The sequence below is a fragment of the Lithobates pipiens genome, unplaced genomic scaffold (assembly GCF_037356315.1).
Source record: "Lithobates pipiens isolate NorthernLeopardFrog02 unplaced genomic scaffold, aLitPip1_a1.2 Scaffold_16, whole genome shotgun sequence".
Classification (NCBI taxonomy): Eukaryota; Metazoa; Chordata; class Amphibia; order Anura; family Ranidae; genus Lithobates; species Lithobates pipiens.
This window is the reverse complement of record NW_027507748.1, coordinates 263,436,693-263,459,734: the sequence shown is the minus strand read 5'-3', so window position 1 is coordinate 263,459,734 and position 23,042 is coordinate 263,436,693. Positions and strand designations below refer to the sequence as shown.

Here is a 23,042-nt window from a genome sequence, read left to right as displayed (position 1 = left end):
AAGTGGTGAGCTGCGAACGTAGGGAAGAAGTGGTGAGCTGCAAATAGGGGGAATAAGTGGTGAGCTGCACATGGGGGGGAAGAAGTGGTGAGCTACAGATGGGGGGGAAGAAGTGGTGAGCTACAGATGGGGGGTAAGAAGGGGTGAGCTACAGATGGGGGGGGGGGAAGTGGTAAGCTGCAGATGGGGGGAAGAAGTAGTGAGCTGCGGACGGGGGGAAGAAGTGGTAAGCTGCAGATGGGGGAAGAAGTGGTAAGCTGCTGATGGGGGGAAGAAGTGGTAAGCTGCGGATGGGGCGAAGAAGTGGTAAAGTGCGGATGGGGCGGATGGGGCGAAGAAGAGATGTGATGTGGACGAAGAGGAGAAGTAGGGACCTGTGGATGGGGTGAAGAAGTTGTAAGCTGAGGATGGGTGAAGAAGTGGTAAGCTGCGGATGGGGGAAGAAGTGGTAAGCTGAGGATGGGGGAAGAAGTGGTAAGCTAAGGATGCGGGAAGAAGTGGTAAGCTGCAGATGGGGGGGGGGGAGAAGAAGTGTGATGCGGACAGGGGGAAAAAGTGGTGAGCTGCAGACAAGGACAAGTGGTGAACTGCGGACAGGGGGAAGAAGTGGTGAGCTGCGGACGAGGGGAAGAAGTGGTGAGCTGTGCACAGGGAGAAGAGGTGAACTGTGGATTGGATGCATAAGTGAGCAATAGATGATTACATTGGGGGAGATATGTAGGTACTGTCCCCTTTGCTGATTTTTTTTTTGTCCTGCTCTGTGTGATACATACACCTCATCACTGCATAGTACTCTTTCCTGAGCCCTGTGTGATATGCACTCCTAAGTGCTGTACTCTGTGTCTCTTGGGCCTTGAGCAATATGAATATTTGGTGTGCTTTACTTTACTTTCCCCGTGAAACAATGACGTTGGGGATGTGGAGTTGGCTGGGGGGGTATTTTTCTGCACCTATTCTCTGAGGAAAAAAAAAATCCCTGATATTGCTAATAGTGTATCTTCAGAGGCCAACCTTTACAACATGAATTCGGTAACTTATAATTAAGGCCACTTTTACACCTGGGCTTTTTCTTAGCGCTTTTGGGCTAAAAATAGCACCTGAAAAGCACCTCCCCTGCAGCCCCAGTGTGAGAGCCCGAGTCCCTTCACACTGGGCAGTGCACTTGCAGGACGTTAGAAAAAGTCCTGCAAGCAGCATCTTTCGGGCGGTGCAGGAGCAGTATATACACCACTCTTCCACCCCTCCTGCCATTGGAATCAGGTTTGCGTGCACTTTTAACCCTTTGTTCGGAAATATGTATTTATTTAGCAAATTTGTGGAGCTTTACCGCTAATGCCCCCAGCCCCAGTGTGAAAGTAGCTTCATTGTATGCATGTTTGACATTGATAGCCTTTTTTTCCCAAAAAACATAAAATTAGATTAGAATTGTTATGTATTTTAAAACTACATGAGCAGTTTCAACAAATAAGTGTGCAAGGCTTTTACACTGCCCACCACGGGTACAGAAGAGCTTATTTCTGGAAGGCGTGCTAACAAGAACATTTCTTAACAGCATAGCAACCAATTAGCTTACTCCTGTTGTTTCACCTAGGCTGGGTTGCAGAAGCACATTTAAAGAGGTGCTGGGAATTTTCAAACTTTGTATGTGCAGTCAGTTGAATGAAAACCTCAAACAATCACTCACATAACAAGACTCCCCTTAATCGCAGGGGTATCAAACTGGCGGCCCCCAGCTGTTGAAAAACTCCCATGAGGCATCCCACAAGCAGAGGCATGATGGGACTTGTTGTTTTGCAACAGCTGGAGGACCGCCAGTTTGAGATCCCTGAATGAGTACCCCATAGTAGCTCAAACCATAGAAAAAAACTCAAAGCACTAGTCTAATAAACAGATGAAAAAGTCCAAATAATTTTAATTGTTGATAAATAGGCCATATAAAAACAGCCAACATAATTCAGGGGCCAAACCACTCAACCTTCTTTGGGGTTCAGCACCTCATAAAACCTAAATGGATTCAGAGAAAACAGTGAAGACTATTGAACTCTTTGTAGACTGGCACTGGAATAGCCGCTGAGTTCTGCTTTAATGCATGTTTTGGATACATGTATATATTTTAATTAATGAAAAAGAGAAAGGAAATCCGCGCTACAGTCTATAACAAGAAGAATTTTGTGATGCAGCAATTCTAGTACATACCAAAAGTGTTATATACGTGTAAGAAAAGAAAAAAAAGGAAAGAACTGCGCAATCCCTAATATTTCTATTAGGATGTAAGCCACCCCACCTTAAAAAAAGTGTTTCTTATGACTTATGATTCAAAAAACAAGTCTCATAACTAAATGTAACATAAACCATTGCTTATAACTTGTGAAATGAACATATGTATTAACCCTCGTATATTGTGAACACTAAGGTGAGAAATACAATACTGGGTCAATACGTGCCAAAAAATTCAGAAAAAAACATGTGAAGTAACACCCAACAGGACTATAAATATTATAAAAAGTAAATCAACATAAGTGTGGCAATATTATAAAGTCCACAAAGAGTCCAACTGAAAACCACCCCATGTTCAAAGGAATCTGTCCAATCCAAAACCCTTTAGCGTGAAGCAAGACCAGGTGCACCTCCACCAAACAAATAGCACTAGCCCCTTACCAGATGCCCCAGTAAGGAGCGCTTTATCATAGATCAGGTCAGAAGATAGGTCGATCTTGAGCCATCCGAGTGGAGCACTCTATCGTAAACCAGGTTAGGGGATACGCCAGTCATGAACCATCAGAAATAGGGAAAACGTTTTTTGGAGCAGGACTCAGATATGTTTCATTGGAGAATCAAAGAAGGTCCACCATAGGGAGGAAAAGATACTCCAAATAGTGTAAAATCATTTATTAAAACGCAAATGTAAAAAAGAGAAATACACTTACAAACATAAAAGAACATAGGGCATATCATCAAATGGGCAAGCGTCGGCCGATCGCGAACTCCAATCGATATCCCTTCTGGTACCAGTTTAGTTGAGGCAAATAAGCGTGTCACGCCACCCAACGCGTTTCGTGAAAAATTCACGTTGTCTGGGGTATGGGTGACACGCCATATTGCCTCCATTATATAATAAATGTCTAGCACAAGTCACCTCCTCTGTTACCCAAGAGCCTACTCCACTTCCGGGATCATCCCGGAAGTGTGGCATGTGAGTTGTAAATCTATAACGTATCAATCCAATCCTTAAACTGGATGATATGAATCAAGTGGACGTAAGTGCACATAAGTGTGTATCCTAAACATAACAAATAAAACACACAAGGGCAGTGTCACTGTCGGCCAGCGGGCCACCTCCTCTCGTACCCACGGAGAAGGACCAAGCCTCGCTTTCACATCCAATGACGTACGGGGTCAGAGGGCCAGAGCGGCGGAAGTGACGCATATCCGTGCAGTCACCCGCCCCTCTCTGGTCTGCGGCCGGACAGCGACGCCCCCTGTAACAGCGTGACACCACGCCGTGCGTGCCAAGCAGATAGACAGCGCGCATCACCCCCAACACGGAAGTATGTGCGCTCCATCCAATACCATGCCTCACTTACATTACAATGATGTAGCGGCTGAGAACATCTATGCCAAATAGATCTTCCTTAAAAATGCAAGAAAGGGAAAGGATAAAATCAAAAATAGGCATAAAATAAATTAAGAAAGTCAGGGAGGAGGAGGGGACTTGTCCACACAAACAAAATATACAAGGATTACAATAACAAATGACAATTAAAAATCAAAATGAATCAATCATAAAAAAGCACTTTGTAATAAATGCCTGACTCACTATGTGGTTAAGCCCTTCCTGATATTGTGTTACCAATGTTGACTAAAATGCAAAGCTCACCCACAGCTATGAAATGAGGGGGGCATCAACAACTGTACTACAAGTACCCCAATCCCCGTCGAACTACCTGGACACTCCAAACCCAGAGTTTTATTGGGGGCTATCTCATCCATTTATAAAAATCTCAGAGTATTGTGAGAAAAAAGATTTTTTGTAATGAAAAAAATCAGAGCTGCAAAGAAGGGAAACATCAAACGCTACAAAAAAATAGATGAATCCACAGGAAACCAATCCCTACAGGATTAAAAATTAATGAACACATTCGCGTATAAACCAGAAAATTGGCAGGCACATCCCATTAAGCATTATTGATAAATGCATTAACGTCTGTATCCGTGTTCATACCGTAAGGGGTGTAAGTTTTTAGCCTATGGATCCAGGACATTTCCAACCGTGAAATCTCTCTAACTAAAGCTCCATCCCTCCAATGGGGTTTGTACTTATCGATCCCCATGTACAAAGTATTGGATGGATCCCTACCATGTTTTTGGCCTAGTGCCTAGAAAGGGGATGTTTGTCAAAACCCCGTTTAATGTTGGCGATATGCTCATTCAATCTGACCTTGAGGGCCCTCTTGGTTCTCCCCACGTACTGAAGCCCACAAGGACATTGGATGAGATAAACCACTGCTTCTGAGGAACATGTGATAAACGGCTCTACTATATATCTCCTCTGGGTACTAGTGGAGATAAATTCAAGGATCTTAGAATTTTTATTCATATTATAAGAGCACACTTGACAGTTCCTACACCTATAGAACCCTTTGAGGTTCTAAAAGAAGCATCTGTCTTTTACAGGGGGATTTTGCACACTAGGGGCAATCTTGCTGCCTAATGTGGAAACTCCTTTAAAAATCACCCTCGGGACTTCCGGTAGAATAGTTCCTAGAGTCTGGTCATTGGTCAGAATATGCCAATGTCTACGGATAAGCTGTTTGACCTTCTGATGTTGCATCGAGAAGGTGGTAACAAAGGGTAATGAAAGCTGATTCACATCATCCTTACTCCCCCTGTTGGCCAGCAGGCTAGACCTGTCTCTATTCCGTGCATTGAAACATGCCTCGGATAACAGATCTGCCGCATACCCTTTTTCCAAAAACCGCTGAGATAGTATTTTAGCTTGCTCGTCAAACTCGATGATATCAGTACAGTTTCTCCTTAGGCGTAGATATTGTCCCAATGGGACCGACCTTAACCAAGAGTCCAGATGGCAACTGCCCATAGGAATATAAGAATTCCTATCTGTGGATTTGAAGAAAGTAGAGGTGATGAAACTGTCACCGTTAACCCTAATGTTTAGATCTAAAAAATTCACCCCTTCCTTGCTGGCTTCATAACTGAATTTGATGCCTCTCGTGTTGTTGTTTAACCCTTCCATAAAGTCATGGAGCTCCCGTTCTTCGCCATCCCAAAGGAGGAGGACGTCATCAATATATCGTGCCCACAGCACTATCTCCGAACGTCTGGGAGAATTGATGACGTCCTCCTCCCATTTGGCCATAAATAGATTAGCCAAACTAGGAGCATATTTGGCTCCCATGGCAACCCCTTTGTCCTGACGATAAAACTGGTTATCGAACCAGAAATAATTGTGCTTTGCTGCAAAGTCTAAAAGAGCCAAAATAAAATCAATCTGGATCTGAGTTAAACCGGAGTCTCGCTCCAAATAAACTCTGGCGGCTTCAAAGCCCAGTTCGTGGGGAATGATAGTGTAAAGTGATATAACATCCGCTGTCACAAGCCATAAACCTGGTGCTGGTTTGATGGTACTTAACATATTAAGGATTTGCTTGGTGTCCCTCACGTACAGGGCAGGACTTAGGGTGGTGGGGGCCCCTGGGCTTGAGTCACTTTCGGGCCCTACCTTCTATACATTACCGTATTTATCGGCGTATAACACGCGCCGGCGTATAACATGAACCCCAAGTTTAGGAGGGAATTTTAAGAAAAAAAACTTTTAGGAGGGAAGTTTAAGGAAAAAACTTACATTTAAACACCCATCAATGCAGCCTTATCAGTGTCCATCTACAGCCTTGTCCATCCATCTGCAGCCTTGTCCAGTGTCATTTGCAGCCTTGTCATTGCAGTCTTGAAGTTTAAAAATGGCGCCGCCGAGATACAGAGTCCTCTGTATCTCGGCGGCTCTCGGGTCCTCTCAGCAGCTTTCCAGTCCTCTCGACGGCTCTCGGGTCCTCTAGGCGGCTCTCGGGTCCTCTCAGCGGCTATCGGGTCCTCTTGCAGTCCTGAGCGGAGCCGAGAGTAGCCAAGTGAACTCGGCTCGGCTCACAGTAACGCCCAGTCCCTGTGTTATGTCTATCATAGGGCGGGACTGGGCGTGACTGTGAGCAGAGCTGAGCCGAGTACACTCGGCTATGTATCTCGGCGGGGCCCATGGGCTTGAGCCCAGTCAAGCCCAATGGTAAGTCCTGCCCTGCTCACGTATGATGGAATTTTCTTCACAAGTGGCTGAAGAAAAAAATCTATATACCTGCCCACCCTGGAAGTCACTGAGTCTATACCACTGACTATAGGGCGACCAGGGGGGCAGGTAATACTCTTATGCAGCTTCGGGAGATAGTAGATGACTGGGGTTCTAGGGGCCATAGGTATGAGGAAAGACTTTTCCTTATCCGTGAGGATCCCTCTACGAAAGCCCTCATCTACTATCCCTGTTAATTCCTTTTTGTATTTGACCACTGGGTCCCTGCTGAGCAGGGAATAAGTCTCCCTGTCATCGGTAATTCGATGCAACTCCTTGAGATAATCACTTCTATCAAGGATAGCAATACCACCCCCTTTATCTGCAGGTCTGATGACAAGGGACTTATTATTACAAAGGGAATCCAAACCCTTCTGTAGGTCACCCCGAAGTTTAAATTTTTTTTTTTTTTACCTTCATCTCGTCCAGATCCTTAAGTACCAGATCCCTGAAGACCTTAATACTAGGAGCCAGTGTCCCTGGGGGATTGAAAAGGGATGCATTGGCGAGGCCGGAATGTTGGAAAACCGATCTCGGCCTATTGTTCTCCTGGATGGGGTTGCCTAACATGTACCGCTTGATGTTTAATCTGCGTACAAATTTATGCACATCCATGTAGGTCTGAAACTTGCTCAAACACCTTGGTGGAGCAAATTTCAGACCCTTATCCAAAAGCCGTTTTTCAGGGTCAGATAGTGCCTGTGTGCTGAGATTAAAAATGCCCTCACCTAGGGCCTTTTTCGTTTTAGCTGATTGTATCCGCCTCCCCCCTCTGACTCCCCTCTTAGTTCTATAGGCCTTTTCAGGCCTCTGTGGTCCCTGGGAAAATCCCACCTACGATTGTTGCTGGAGTCATGACTGGGTTGGGAGGGTCTAAACCCTACATTATGGTCTACCTCCCGTGATCTAATCGGGTAGGGGGCTTGCTGAAAATGATCCTCTATCCGACTCCCTGTATATGGGGCTTCAAAATCTGACAGCGGGAAGAAACGATTTTGGGTCGGGACTTCCCAAGATTGATTTCTCCTATTAGAGTATACCGATCTTTCTTGGTCAAACCCCTGGATGGAGCCCCATGCCGGATAGTAGCCAGGTCCTTGAATTGGAGTAGGTCTCTGATGACCACTCTGATAAGGACCCTTATTATTCTTATTCCTGTTTTTGTTTTTATGTCTCCCATTAATGGGTCCCCTCCCCGGGGCTGCCCACAGGGGTCTTGGAGATGGCAAAAAGGAAGTGTTGCCTAATGGCTGCCGTGGAACTGTACCCGAATTACCTTGGTTACTCGGTGTGTCTCCAACTGCCTGTACCCATTCTGTGGGATAATGAACTATATTATCCCTTGGGACTACACCAGAAGGACCCCTCTGAGTATTGTTGGGGACATTGGGAGGAAGAGTATCCATCTGTTCCCTTTCCATGGCCAATTTCTTCTGCCATAAAAAAACAATACCAGACTGGTAATCCTCCTTGTCCCTAATGAACTTCTTTTTCTTCTTAAGTTTTTGCTCTTTCTCCTCCTTCTCAAGAGTCTTAAGGAGGTTCTTAGAACACTCCTTATACTCTTCAGTAGTGCTCAAAGGGAATAGCGATTCCTTGATTAGTTTGATTTCTTCATCAGGGCGGGCTAATTTCTCGCTCTTTCTTTGAGCTAGAAATCGTAATAAACAAAGCCCTGAATCATTAAAAAACTTTTGCCAACCGTCCAAGTCAGACTCCTCCCTATGTGGGCTCAGCTCCCACCTGAGGCTCCTGGGGACCATGCCTTCTCTGAGATATGTCTCTAAAAAAGCAATGTCCCACTGGGCATGTATCTCAGAGGTGGTGAGATTTTTTAATCTAGTGAATAAACCTTTAATGTCTGAACCCGCAGACATGGGTGAGGAATCGAATACCCCAGCGGTGTCTATCACCCTTTTGTTTCTAAACTCAAAGATATCCATAACGTAGGACTGAACCTATCTACTGAAGCCGCAGGATTATTTTTTGGAAAAGAACAAATGAAAAAGAGAAAGGAAATCTGCGCTACAGTCTATAACAAGAAGAATTTTGTGATGCAGCAATTCTAGTACATACCAAAAGTGTTATATACGTGTAAGAAAAGAAAAAAAAGAAAGAACTGCACAATCCCTAATATTTCTATTAGGATGTAAGCCACCCCACCTTAAAAAAAGTGTTTCTTATGACTTATGATTCAAAAAACAAGTCTCATAACTAAATGTAACATAAACCATTGCTTATAACTTGTGAAATGAACATATGTATTAACCCTCGTATATTGTGAACACTAAGGTGAGAAATACAATACTGGGTCAATACGTGCCAAAAAATTCAGAAAAAAACATGTGAAGTAACACCCAACAGGACTATAAATATTATAAAAAGTAAATCAACATAAGTGTGGCAATATTATAAAGTCCACAAAGAGTCCAACTGAAAAACCACCCCGTGTTCAAAGGAATCTGTCCAATCCAAAATCCTTTAGCGTGAAGCAAGACCAGGTGCACCTCCACCAAACAAATAGCACTAGCCCCTTACCAGATGCCCCAGTAAGGAGCGCTTTATCATAGATCAGGTCAGAAGATAGGTCGATCTTGAGCCATCCGAGTGGAGCACTCTATCGTAAACCAGGTTAGGGGATACGCCAGTCATGAACCATCAGAAATAGGGAAAACGTTTTTTGGAGCAGGACTCAGATATGTTCCATTGGAGAATCAAAGAAGGTCCACCATAGGGAGGAAAAGATACTCCAAATAGTGTAAAATCATTTATTAAAACGCAAATGTAAAAAAGAGAAATACACTTACAAACATAAAGGAACATAGGGCATATCATCAAATGGGCAAGCGTCGGCCGATCGCGAACTCCAATCGATATCCCTTCTGGTACCAGTTTAGTTGAGGCAAATAAGCGTGTCACGCCACCCAATGCGTTTCGTGAAAAATTCACGTCGTCTGGGGTATGGGTGACACGCCATATTGCCTCCATTATATAATAAATGTCTAGCACAAGTCACCTCCTCCGTTACCCAAGAGCCTACTCCACTTCCGGGATCATCCTGGAAGTGTGGCATGTGAGTTGCAAATCTATAACGTATCAATCCAATCCTTAAACTGGATGATATGAATCAAGTGGACGTAAGTGCACATAAGTGTGTATCCTAAACATAACAAATAAAACACACAAGGGCAGTGTCACTGTTGGCCAGCGGGCCACCTCCTCTCGTACCCACGGAGAAGGACCAAGCCTCGCTTTCACATCCAATGACGTACGGGGTCAGAGGGCCAGAGCAGCGGAAGTGACGTATATCCGTGCAGTCACCCGCCCCTCTCTGGTCTGCGGCCGGACAGCGACGCCCCCTGTAACAGCGTGACACCACGCCGTGCGTGCCAAGCAGATAGACAGCGCGCGTCACCCCCAACACGGAAGTACGTGCGCTCCATCCAATACCATGCCTCACTTACATTACAATGATGTAGCGGCTGAGAACATCTATGCCAAATAGATCTTCCTTAAAAATGCAAGAAAGGGAAAGGATAAAATCAAAAATAGGCATAAAATAAATTAAGAAAGTCAGGGAGGAGGAGGGGACTTGTCCACACAAACAAAATATACAAGGATTACAATAACAAATGACAATTAAAAATCAAAATGAATCAATCATAAAAAAGCACTTTGTAATAAATGCCTGACTCACTATGTGGTTAAGCCCTTCCTGATATTGTGTTACCAATGTTGACTAAAATGCAAAGCTCACCCACAGCTATGAAATGAATGTAGTACAGTTGTTGATGCCCCCCTCATTTCATAGCTGTGGGTGAGCTTTGCATTTTAGTCAACATTGGTAACACAATATCAGGAAGGGCTTAACCACATAGTGAGTCAGGCATTTATTACAAAGTGCTTTTTTATGATTGATTCATTTTGATTTTTAATTGTCATTTGTTATTGTAATCCTTGTATATTTTGTTTGTGTGGACAAGTCCCCTCCTCCTCCCTGACTTTCTTAATTTATTTTATGCCTATTTTTGATTTTATCCTTTCCCTTTCTTGCATTTTTAAGGAAGATCTATTTGGCATAGATGTTCTCAGCCGCTACATCATTGTAATGTAAGTGAGGCATGGTATTGGATGGAGCGCACGTACTTCCGTGTTGGGGGTGACGCGCGCTGTCTATCTGCTTGGCACGCACGGCGTGGTGTCACGCTGTTACAGGGGGCGTCGCTGTCCGGCCGCAGACCAGAGAGGGGCGGGTGACTGCACGGATATGCGTCACTTCCGCCGCTCTGGCCCTCTGACCCCGTACGTCATTGGATGTGAAAGCGAGGCTTGGTCCTTCTCCGTGGGTACGAGAGGAGGTGGCCCGCTGGCCGACAGTGACACTGCCCTTGTGTGTTTTATTTGTTATGTTTAGGATACACACTTATGTGCACTTACATCCACTTGATTCATATCATCCAGTTTAAGGATTGGATTGATACGTTATAGATTTACAACTCACATGCCACACTTCCGGGATGATCCCGGAAGTGGAGTAGGCTCTTGGGTAATGGAGGAGGTGACTTGTGCTAGACATTTATTATATAATGGAGGCAATATGGCGTGTCACCCATACCCCAGACGACGTGAATTTTTCACGAAACGCGTTGGGTGGCGTGACACGCTTATTTGCCTCAACTAAACTGGTACCAGAAGGGATATCGATTGGAGTTCGCGATCGGCCGACGCTTGCCCATTTGATGATATGCCCTATGTTCTTTTATGTTTGTAAGTGTATTTCTCTTTTTTACATTTGCGTTTTAATAAATGATTTTACACTATTTGGAGTATCTTTTCCTCCCTATGGTGGACCTTCTTTGATTCTCCAATGGAACATATCTGAGTCCTGCTCCAAAAAACGTTTTCCCTATTTCTGATGGTTCATGACTGGCGTATCCCCTAACCTGGTTTACGATAGAGTGCTCCACTCGGATGGCTCAAGATCGACCTATCTTCTGACCTGATCTATGATAAAGCGCTCCTTACTGGGGCATCTGGTAAGGGGCTAGTGCTATTTGTTTGGTGGAGGTGCACCTGGTCTTGCTTCACGCTAAAGGGTTTTGGATTGGACAGATTCCTTTGAACACGGGGTGGTTTTCAGTTGGACTCTTTGTGGACTTTATAATATTGCCACACTTATGTTGATTTACTTTTTATAATATTTATAGTCCTGTTGGGTGTTACTTCACATGTTTTTTTCTGAATTTTTTGGCACGTATTGACCCAGTATTGTATTTCTCACCTTAGTGTTCACAATATACGAGGGTTAATACATATGTTCATTTCACAAGTTATAAGCAATGGTTTATGTTACATTTAGTTATGAGACTTGTTTTTTGAATCATAAGTCATAAGAAACACTTTTTTTAAGGTGGGGTGGCTTACATCCTAATAGAAATATTAGGGATTGCGCAGTTCTTTCATATATTTTAATTAGATCACCTCTAAATTGTCTTCTTAACATGGCCAGTCTTACTATGTTTCTTTTTTTTTTTTACCGATGTAAACACCTAGTTAACCACACTAGTCTAGTTTTTAGTTTTGATTAATTCAGTTGGTAATCCATACTATTTAGCCTTATATGTTATCAATGTATCACACAGCTTCTCAGTCAATGGACAAGCAACAGGATGGTGCAGCCAAGGTTGCCAAGCAATTGTAGATACTGGAACGTCTCCCCTGACAATCCCTCAGCAGTATATGGGTACTCTGTTGCAGTACATGGGAGCCCAGCAAGGCCAGAATGGACAGGTGAGTTTATATGAGAGTACCAGTGTCATGTTATCTTTGATGTGTTTTTAATGAATGCATTAAACAGCCTTTTCAGCTTTGTGAATACAAACAAAAATGGGAAACCCCAATCCATAATGGTGATAGTACTGACTCAAAAAATCACAATGGCTTAAATTTGATATGATCCAGAAACATTTAGACAAAATAAAGGTGAATAAGGCAGGTGGACCAGATGGCATACATCCATGTGTCCTCCAAGAGTTGGGCTCTGTTATTTTAAAGCCATTATTTATAATTTTTACAGACTCTTTAATGATTGATTTGGTACCACTCGATAGGTGCAAGACCAATGTGATACCTATAATAGAAAACAATATTATAAGCAATAGTCACACAAGACAGAAATTGTCTGAGGAGATAAGCAAATACTGTGAACATAGTATATTTGGATTTTGCAAAAGTGTTCGACACAGTTTCCCACCCATGGCTAATGTATAAATGAACCACTTTGCCCCCTTCCTGACCAGGCCAATTTTTGCGATACGGCACTGCATCATTTTAACTGACAATTGCGCGGTCATGCAATGTTGTATCCAAACAAAATTTATGTCCTTTTTTTCCCCACAAATAGAGCTTTCTTTCGGTGGTATTTTACCACCTCTGTGGTTTTTATTTTTTGCGCTATAAACATAAAAAGCAATATTGTGTATTTTTTGATATAATAAATATTTAAAAAAAGTAAAAAAAAATTATTTCTTCATCGGTTTAGGTCGATTTGTATTCTTCTACATATTTTTGGTAAATAAAACAAAAAAAACGCAATAAGCGTATATTGATTGGTTTGCGCAAAAATTATAGCGTCTACAAAGTAGGGGATAGATTTATGGCATTTTTATTATTATTCTTTTTTTTACTAGTAATGCTGGCGATCTGTGATTTTTATCAGAGCTGCAAAATTGCAATGAACAGATCGGACACTTTTGACAGTTTTTTGGGACCACTGACATTTATACAGAGATCAGAGCTAAAAATAGCCACTGATTACTGTATGAATGTCACTGGCAGGGGAGGGGTTAACACTAGGGGGCGATCAAGGGGTAAACTGTGCTCCTTAGGTATGTTCTGTGGGGGGATGGGGCCAACTAGGGGAGGAGACCGATCTGTGTTCCTATATACTAGGAACACACGATCTGTCTCTGCTTTCCTGACAGGACATGGATCTGTATGATTACACACACAGATCCAGGTTCCTGCTCTGTCACAAGCGATCGTGGGTGGCAGGCAGACATTGGGTCCACCGGGCATGCGCATTAGCTCCGGGGACATGCTGTGCGTACGCCTGCTAGATCTTCTTAAAGGAGCAACGTATACCAACGCAATTTACGCAGCCGCGCCAACCTGCTGCAGCATAAAAGTGGCGGCTGGTCGGCTAGCGTTTAAACTTTACCAGCTTGGAAAATTCAGTTTGTAAATGGATAGAAACCTGACTAAAAGACCGATTTAGAGAGTAGTGATTAAAGAGGAACTGCAGTCTGCTCACATAATTTGTAATAAAAACATCTTTGGCATTCTGAAGCTTCCCTCCAAACACTTTGCATATTATTTTAAATATACTGTGATTCTGTACTTGTCAAATATGTTGCAGAAATCTCCCTCCACTAAGCCTGGCTGCAGCCATTTTAACTGTGGGCAGCTGTAGCTGCTGTCTGTTCACTTCCTGGATTTACACAGACACACAGATGTACACCTCCAGCTCTGCAGCTATCACTGGCCCTCTTATGACTCATCCCCCCCTCCTTTCCTGGCAAACTTTCACAAGAGTGAGAGCAAGGGCTGTGCATGATGTCATAAGCCTAGGCTAATGACCAGACAAGAAACAGGAAGTGGGCTGTATAAGGTATTTACTGGCGGAAAAATAATTTTTTTACTGTCAAAAGTTAAAACAACAAGGGCAGAAGTTGAAAAAATAAAGTTTAAAAGATTAAAATGATTGCAGGTCCATTTTAATGACTCATACACTATATGGTCTAAGGTTGTACATGGTGTACCCCAAGGTTCAGAGTTGGAAACCTTAGTTGTTAACATATTTACCAAATTTTTATAAAATATATAGTGTTTGGGATTAAAAGTACAATTTCAGTGGTTACAGATGACACCACGTTATGTAGCGAAATAACGTCTTACAATACAACTTACAATCAAACCTCAGTATTTAATTAGGCAACTATGTGACTAATGAGGTTCAGTGTTGATAAATGTCAGTTAATACACTTTTAGACATAAAAATTATTTAATAATAGAATCCAATGCCAAACTGCCGTTTCTAAAGCAAACTAAATACTTTCTTGAATGAAAATAGATACAGACTCCAGAGGGATATAATTTTGCCCCTCAATCGTTAGTAAGTCTTCATATAAAATATGCAGTTCCATTTTGGGAACCAGTTCACAAAAAGGATATCCGAGAACTGGAGAAAATACAGAAAAGGACAACCAAACTGATAAGAAGCATGGAGTTGCTCAGCTATGAGAAAAGATTAGCTTAACTGAATGCATTCCCTCTTGAGAAGAGGCGATTATGGGGATATGATCACCCTGTATAAATACATGAATTGCCCATATAGTGAACTTGGTCTGGAGTTGTCCATTTTCAGGTGCCTCTTGGGGGATCAGGAAATATTTTTTTCCCCTGCTGTAGCAAATTGGATCATGCTCTGGTGGGGTTTTTTCCTTCCTCTGGATCAAAATTATAGCTTTTGAAATTTCCTTTCAAATTTGGCTGTTAGTGAACATAACGAGTAGAAATTTATCCGAAATAACGAATGTCGTATCTAAACGAATGGAACCTTATTATTATTTATTATTAATTTGTTCCATTCTTTTTGTTTAGATGCGGCATTCATTATTTTGGATAATTTGTAACTTCAGATAAATTTGTATTTGTTACGTTCACAAACAGACAAATTTGAAAGGAAATTCCAATACCTAGATTTTAATAGTTAGTTATTGTTAGTTAGTTATTATTTCGAATTTTACCGATTTTCATTCTTTTTTTCAGATTTTCAAATTTCCAAATTTCTGAATTTTCTAATTCCGAAAAATTCTAAAATTTGGAAATTCGGAATTAGAAAATTCAAAATTCAGAAATTTGAAAATTCTAAATTTGGAAGTTTGAAATTCAAAATTTGGAAAATGTGAAATTTCAAAATTTGGAAATTTGAAAATTCTAAATTCAGAGATTTGGAAATCTGAAAATTTTCGAATTTCTGAATTCCTGAATTTCAGAATTTCCAAAAAAATTATGAAACAAAAAGAACAAATTTTTTGTCAGTGCACACTAGAGACTTTGATAATAAGCTTCACTATCACGAGAAGAGGACGTTGGAGCGTGTACATAGAGCAGTGCAAAGGAACATTCAGTAAAAAATTAAAAATACAATATACATACAGATAACATGACAAAAAAAGATCATAGGCTAATATTAAACTTTTTATGATGAATATTAATATGTCTATATCAATTATTTTGTCTTTCAGTTCCTAGTAAACTGTAACAATGTACAGAACTTGCCAACAATCAGCTTCACCATCAATGGAGTCCAGTTCCCCATCCCACCCTCAGGATACATAATCCAGGTAATGAAAGTTGGTTTTCGCATTATTGATAGCTAAAAGAAACATTTGTTAAAATTCTACTTTGGCTTTTCTTGCAAAAATGTCACCTGACTTCAAAATCACGTAAACATTTTTTTTTCCCTTATTCTCCAACAATCAAAATACATTCACTTCATAATTACCCTGTAATTTATATTTCATGAAATTGTTACTTTCTATGTTTTGCGGCCTCCTTGCAACATCCTCCATGAGCTCCTGAACGTCTCCTCTCAACCCTCACATCCATTTGCCGAATGAGCAGTGCATGTTAGGTGTAATGGTCATGTGCACTGCTTTACACACACTACAAATCCCATTATTATCAACCCATAGTCCATACAGGAAGCAGGAGAGGGTGGCTACGTTCCTACATATAGTGGGACCATGAAAAAAAAAAAAAGAGTTGTAGATTTGAAGGAGGTTAAAGTAATTTTTGCGTTAAGAATACTTACCTAAATATATTTTTTTAACCAGAGTTTAGTTTAACTTTAACACTTAACTCTGGGGCACTTTCCCAGAAGAACCTGGGCTGTCTTCCAAAAGCTGACACTACTGTCTCTAGCTATTTCCGGGAACTTAGTATACACTACAGTATGTATATAGTATATACAATAGCTCACAAAAGTGAGCACACGCCTCACATTTTTGTAAATATTTTATTATAACTTTTCACGTGACAACACTGAAGAAATTACACTTTGCTACAAAAGTAGTGAGTGTACAGCTTGTATAACAGTGTAAATTTACTGTCCCCTTAAAATAACTCAACACACAGCCATTAATGTCTAAACCGCTGTCAACAAAAGTGAGTACACCCCTAAGTGAAAATGTCCAAATTGGGCCCAATTAGCCATTTTCCCTCCTCGGTGTCACATTAGTGTTACAATGTCTCAGGTATGAATGGAGAGCAGGTGTGTTAAATTTGGTGTTGTCGCTCTCACTCTCTCATACTGATCACTGGAAGTTCAACATGGCACCTCATGGCAAAGAACTCTCTGAGGATTTGAAAAAAATAATTTCTGCACTACATAAAGATGGCCTAGGCTATAAGAAGATTGTCAAGAGACCCTGAAAATGAGCTGCAGCATGGTGGCCAAGACCATACAGCGGTTTAACAGGACAGTTTCCACTCAGAACAGGCCTCGCCATGGCCAACCAAAGAAGTTGAGTGCACGTGCTCAGCGTCATATCTAGAGGTTAACTTTGCAAAATAGATGTATGAGTGCCGCCAGCATTGATGCAGAGGTTGAAGGGGTGGGGGGTCAGCCTGTCAGTGCTCAGACCATCACCACATCTAAAGATGATGCACAAGAAAGCCTGCAAACAGTTTTCTGTCGACAAGCAGACTAAGGACATGGATTACTGTACCCATGTCCTGTGGTCTGATGAGACTAAAATAAACTTATTTGGTTCAGATGGTATCAAGCGCGTGTCACGGCAACCAGGTGAGAAGTACAAAGACAAGTGTGTCTTGCCTACAGTCAAGCATGGTGGTGGGAGTGTCATGGTCTGGGGCTGCATGAGTGCTGCTGGCACTGGGGAGCTTCAGTTCATTGAGGGAACCATGAATGCGAACATATACTATGACATACTGAAGCAGAGCATGGTCCACTCCCTTCAGAGACTGGGCCGCAGGGCAGTATTCCAACATGATAACTACCCCAAACACACCTCCAAGGCAACCACTGCCTTGCTAAAAAAGCTTAGGGTAGGAGTGATGGACTGGCCAAGCATGTCTCCAGACCTAAACCCTATGAAGCATCTGTGGGGCATCAAAAAACGGAAGGTGAGGAGCACGCAAGGTCTCTAATATTCACCAGCTCCGTGATGCCATCATGGAGGAGTGGAAGGGGACTTCAGTGGCAACCTGAAGTTAAGCTCTGGTAAACTCCATGCCCAAGTAGGGTTAAGGCCGTGCTGGAAAATAATGGCCACACAAAATATTGATAATTTGGACCTTTTCACTTAGGGGTGTACTTACTTTTGTTGTCAGTGGTTTAGACATTAATGGCTGTGTGTTGAGTTATTTTGAGGGAACAGCAAATTTACACTGTTATACAAGATGTACACTCACTATATATATAGTGGTGTAGTGGTTAGCACTCTCAACTAGCAGTAAGAAGGGTCACTGGTTCGCATCCCAACCACAACATCACCTGCCTGGAGCTTGCATGTTCTCCCTGTGCCTACGTGGGTCTCCTCTGGGTACTCCGGTTTCCTCCCACACTCCAAAGACATGCAGGTAGGCTAATTGGCTTCTGTCCAAAATTGGCCCTAGTATATGAATGGGGACCTTGGATTGTGGGCTCCTTGAGGATAGGGACAATTGTAGACACTCACTCAGGATGGACTGGTGTCCTTATTCAACCTTAGTAACTATATATATATTATGTAGGGGGGCTCTTTGAGATTATGAGATTCCAGTATAAGGGGGCGTTCTCCACTGTTTGAAGCATTTGTAGATCACTTCACTCCTCCAAAGGAAGAGCGATCTACAAAGCTTCATAAACTGGCATCCAGAGGAGAACGATCTTAGTAACTATATATATATATATATATATATATATATATATATATATATATATATTATGTAGGGGGGCTCTTTATTTTTTAGCATTAACCATGCAGTCTGTTCGTGTACTGAGCAGTGATAATTTATCACTGCTTGATAAACTGACATCTCTGTGTTTCTGTGAATTTCAGGTACGGTAATCTCATAAATTCTTATGAGATTCCAGTATAAGGGGGCGTTCTCCACTGTTTGAAGCATTTGTAGATCACTTCACTCCTCCAAAGGAGGAGCGATCTACAAAGCGTCATAAACTGGCATCCAGAGGAGAACGATCTCCTCTGAGAATGCCAGAGAATAAAACAGTGACATTTTTTCACTACTTCATAAACGGACACGAAACGTACTTTAAATAAAGTGCTAATGCACTATAACACATCAAAAACAATAAATCACAGCAGCTGATATTGTTCTATCTCTTTAAATAAAGTGCTGTCTGTATGTGCTATGAAACAAAATCCCAATAATCCACCAAAGTGTCTCACACAGCAATCGATTCAATAAAGTGCAAAGTCCAGAATTCATATAATAAATGTCCATGCAGTTCATATATAAAAGTGCATTTTCTGCTTCACCACCGATGCTATATGGCATGGGAGTGTAAGATCACCACCATAGAAGGGGGGGGGGGGGGGGGGGGCTGCATATTAGAAGGTTAACCTCCACTTTATAAGAGATTATAAGAGATTAGGCAAGCGTAAATAATCAAAATCCCCCAGGAATCAGTTCAACGCCGCCGGATCATGCCACAGACACCGTTCCCTTTAGGCTGCATGTACACTAGCAGCTACTGAATTTGAGTTAAGGAGCTTTTGCCTTTTCATTTTTTTATTTTTTTTTGCCAAAACTCCTAAACTCCATAAAAGCCTATGTGTCAATATACACATAGGCTTTTAGCAGAGTTTAGGAGCTGCTGCAGTTGGGTGAGGTTCAACCTCACTCAACCTTCCTCTTCTTAATGCGGAAGAATCCCATTCAGGATTGGAATGTTTTGACCGCTGGCCATGGAGAAATGCAAAATTTTCCTGCGGCCATGGTAAATGACGTATGCAAGTATACATGAAGTATACAGTGGTGTGAAAAAGTGTTTGCCCCCTTCCTCATTTCCTGTTCCTTTGCATGTTTGTCACACTGAAGTGTTTCGGAACATCAAACCAATTTAAACAATAGTCAAGGACAACACAAGTAAATACAAAATGCAATTTGTAAATGAAGGTGTTTATTATTAAAGGTGAAAAAAAATCCAAACCATCATGGCCCTGTGTGAAAAAGTGATTGCCCCCCTTGTTAAAACATACTATAACTGTGGTTGTCCACACCTGAGTTCAATTTCTCTAGCCACACTCAGGCCTGATTATTGCCACACCTGTTCACAATCAAGGCATCACTTAAATAGGAGCTGCTTGACACAGTAAGGTCCACCAGAAGATGCTTAAAAGCTACACATCATGTCGAGACCCAAAGAAATTCAGGAACAATTGAGAAAGAAAGTAATTGAGATCTATCAGTCTGGAAAGGGTTATAAAGCCATTTCCAAAGCTTTGGGAATCCAGCGAACCACAGTGAGAGCCATTATCCACAAATGGCGAAGACATGGAACAGTGGTGAACCTTCCCAGGAGTGGCCGGCCCCCCAAAATTACCCCAAGAGCACAGCGACAACTCATCCAAGAGGTCACAAAAGACCCCACAACAACGTCCAAGGAACTGCAGGCCTCACTTGCCTCAGTTAAGGTCAGCGTTCATGCCTCCACCATCAGGAAAAGACTGGGCAAAAATGGCCTGCATGGCAGAGTTCCAAGGAGAAAACCACTGCTGAGCAAAAAGAACATCAAAGCTCGTCTCAATTTCTCCACAACACATCTTGATGATCCCCAAGACTTTTGGGACAACATTCTGTGGACCGATGAGACAAAAGTGGAACTCTTTGGAAGGTGTGTGTCCAAGTATATCTGGCGTAGAAGGAACACTGCATTTCATAAAAAGAACATTATACCAACAGTAAAATATGGTGGTGGTAGTGTGATGGTCTGGGGCTGTTTTGCTGCTTCAGGACCTGGAAGACTTGCCGTGATAAAAGAAACTATGAATTCTGCTGTCTACCAAGAGATCCTGAAGGAGAATGTCCGACCATCTGTTCGTGTACTCAAGCTGAAACGAACTTGGGTTCTGCAGCAGGACAATGATCCTAAACACACCAGCAAGTCCACCACCGAATGGCTGAAGAAAAACAAAATGAAGACTTTGGAGTGGCCTAGCCAAAGTCCTGACCTGAATCCTATTGAGATGTTGTGGTATGACCTTAAAAAGGCCGTTCATGCTCGAAAACCCTCTAATGTAACTGAATTAGGACAATTCTGCAAAGATGAGTGGGCCAAAATTCCTCCAGGACGCTGTAAAAGCCTCATTGCACGTTATCGCAAACGCTTGGTTGCAGTTGTTGCTGCTAAGGGTGGCCCAACCAGTTATTAGGTTTAGGGGGCAATCACTTTTTCACACAGGGCCATGATGGTTTGGATTTTTTTTCACCTTTAATAATAAACACCTTCATTTACAAATTGCATTTTGTGTTTACTTGTGTTGTCCTTGACTATTGTTTAAATTGGTTTGATGTTCCGAAACACTTAAGTGTGACAAACATGCAAAGGAACAGGAAATGAGGAAGGGGGCAAACACTTTTTCACACCACTGTACATAGCCACAGCTCCATGAAACTTGCTGGTATCACTGTGATAGGCTGACAATTGAACCACAGGCAGCCAGGTTTCCCATCCAGAATGCTTGGTGCTCCTCTGCCTTATACAACAGTTGGAATGTATTGAGGAAGCCTTGCTTGTAGTGGAAAGTGCCCACTTATGAAAGAATCTTCACCACATCTAGGGAGGCACAGTTTGCTCTGCCAGGTGGTCAAGCATAGATCCCTCTTTAGACTGGCCGTGTACAGTGTATACACTGCGTCCGACACAAGAGCTCACCCCTGGGCATACACTTCTCCTCCTCCACTCAGACATCCTTCTACTTCAAGCAAGGCTATTCAAGGCAAGGCTTCAAGCAAGGCTACTTCAAGCGAGTGTTCTGGCGCGCGGGGGGGGGGGGGGATCTGGGGGGGTTTGGGCCTCTCCCTGTTTGAAAACATTAGAACAGCAAGGGAAATCACTGTACTAATGTTGGATAGTTAGTACAGAGGCTGAGCTGTCAGTTTTTTTTCCTTCAGGCCTGCCCTCTATTATCAAGCCTTTATGACCATAGACCCACCTATCTATCTATCTATCTATCTATCTATCTATCTATCTATCTATCTATCTATCTATCTATCTACAGTATCTTTCTGTCTGTCTATCTATATTTACCTAAAGCTTCATGTGGGATGATGTACAGTAGTAGAGCTTTTAACTGAAGACTATGATTTATTTTGAAATACTGCTGTCAGGTTTGAATTAATACTGAATATATGTATGTACCCTCTGATTCCGCTTGTATTGAATTGTATTGTACCTCTACTGCGTGCCCTCAAACTGTTGGTGCAATATAAATCATGTATTATAATAATAATAATGATGTATGTATTTTTTCTTCTAGAATAACGGTTATTGTATTGTTAGCGTTGAGGAAACCTACCTTCCATCACAGAACGGTCAGCCTCTTTGGATCTTGGGAGATGTATTTTTGAGGCAGTACTATTCTGTCTATGACATGAGCAACAACAGAATCGGTTTTGCTCAAGCAGCATAAGATAGCCATTACTATTGTCTGATGAATTATTCTTTCTCATACTTAAGATAATTACTTCAGGAACATCAAACACAAAAATAAAGCAATGCATTTAATAATTTATTTGAGTCCTATAAAGTTTTTTTTTCTCAATTTGCTGTGGCTAGGCCTTGTATATAAAAAGGTGATATCATACCAGCTACTAGCTCGTTTATTGAAGAATAAGTTCACCTAGAACATTGTGAAACCCCACCAAGTCCATACACTGTTAAAGCTGAACTGCTAATTTTTAGCTAGGGGACCATTAAAAAGCACTTTGACTTCCCTTATAACTCACACTAGCAGGCATCTCTGTTCCATGGAACTGGTCCCGGGTAAGCCAAGTTATACCCGAGTTGATTGATTGATAAACTTGAGTGCATTCAACCTGTCCATATGTGGTTCGAATCCCAGCCGGTTCCTGCTGAACCAGCTGAGATTCGAACCATCCAGCTTAAGAAGTCCTCTTCAGCATTATGCCCTGAAGCCCAATAGGTTGTAATTGATTACCATCATTCCTCTCAGTAGGGATGTCCGAACGGTTCGCCCGGCGGTCGTTTCGTGGCGAATTTCGGCTGTTCGCCGTCCGCCCGAACGGCGGACCATTGCCGCTGTTCGCCCGGCGGACTTCCGTGTTTACTGTGTAAAAGAACTTTGACCTATGATGACACATCCATCATGGGGTACAGGACAGCCAATTGAGACATTACAGCACATGGACACTTGGACATTCCCCATAACTTATAAATAGACCTGATTCGGTGGCCATTTTACATTCTTTCTACTGTCACTATAGGGAGAGGTTGCTGTGTGGAGCAGGGAGAAACTTCAGTGACCCAAATCGCTAGATATTAGGTCCACAAAAGTTCTTTTAAGGACTGGTATCATGGTATAGGTGTTAGGTGTAGTTCAGGATATAGGTTTGAGGCACTGCTGTGCTAGTG

General features: G+C 42.2%; 1 protein-coding gene across 1 annotated transcript in view; it reads left to right on the top strand.

The window, feature by feature from the left end:
* The window catches only part of LOC143984328 (gastricsin-like), a 37,683-nt gene extending 15,602 nt beyond the window's left edge, over window positions 1-22,081 (top strand). Inside the window, exons 7-9 of the mRNA XM_077484567.1 lie at window positions 11,998-12,145; window positions 15,664-15,762; window positions 21,928-22,081. Of these exons, the coding sequence (XP_077340693.1) occupies window positions 11,998-12,145; window positions 15,664-15,762; window positions 21,928-22,080 (400 nt within the window). The 3' untranslated portion in view covers window position 22,081. The remainder of the gene's footprint in view (window positions 1-11,997; window positions 12,146-15,663; window positions 15,763-21,927) is intronic.
* The last annotated feature ends 961 nt before the right edge of the window (window positions 22,082-23,042 follow it).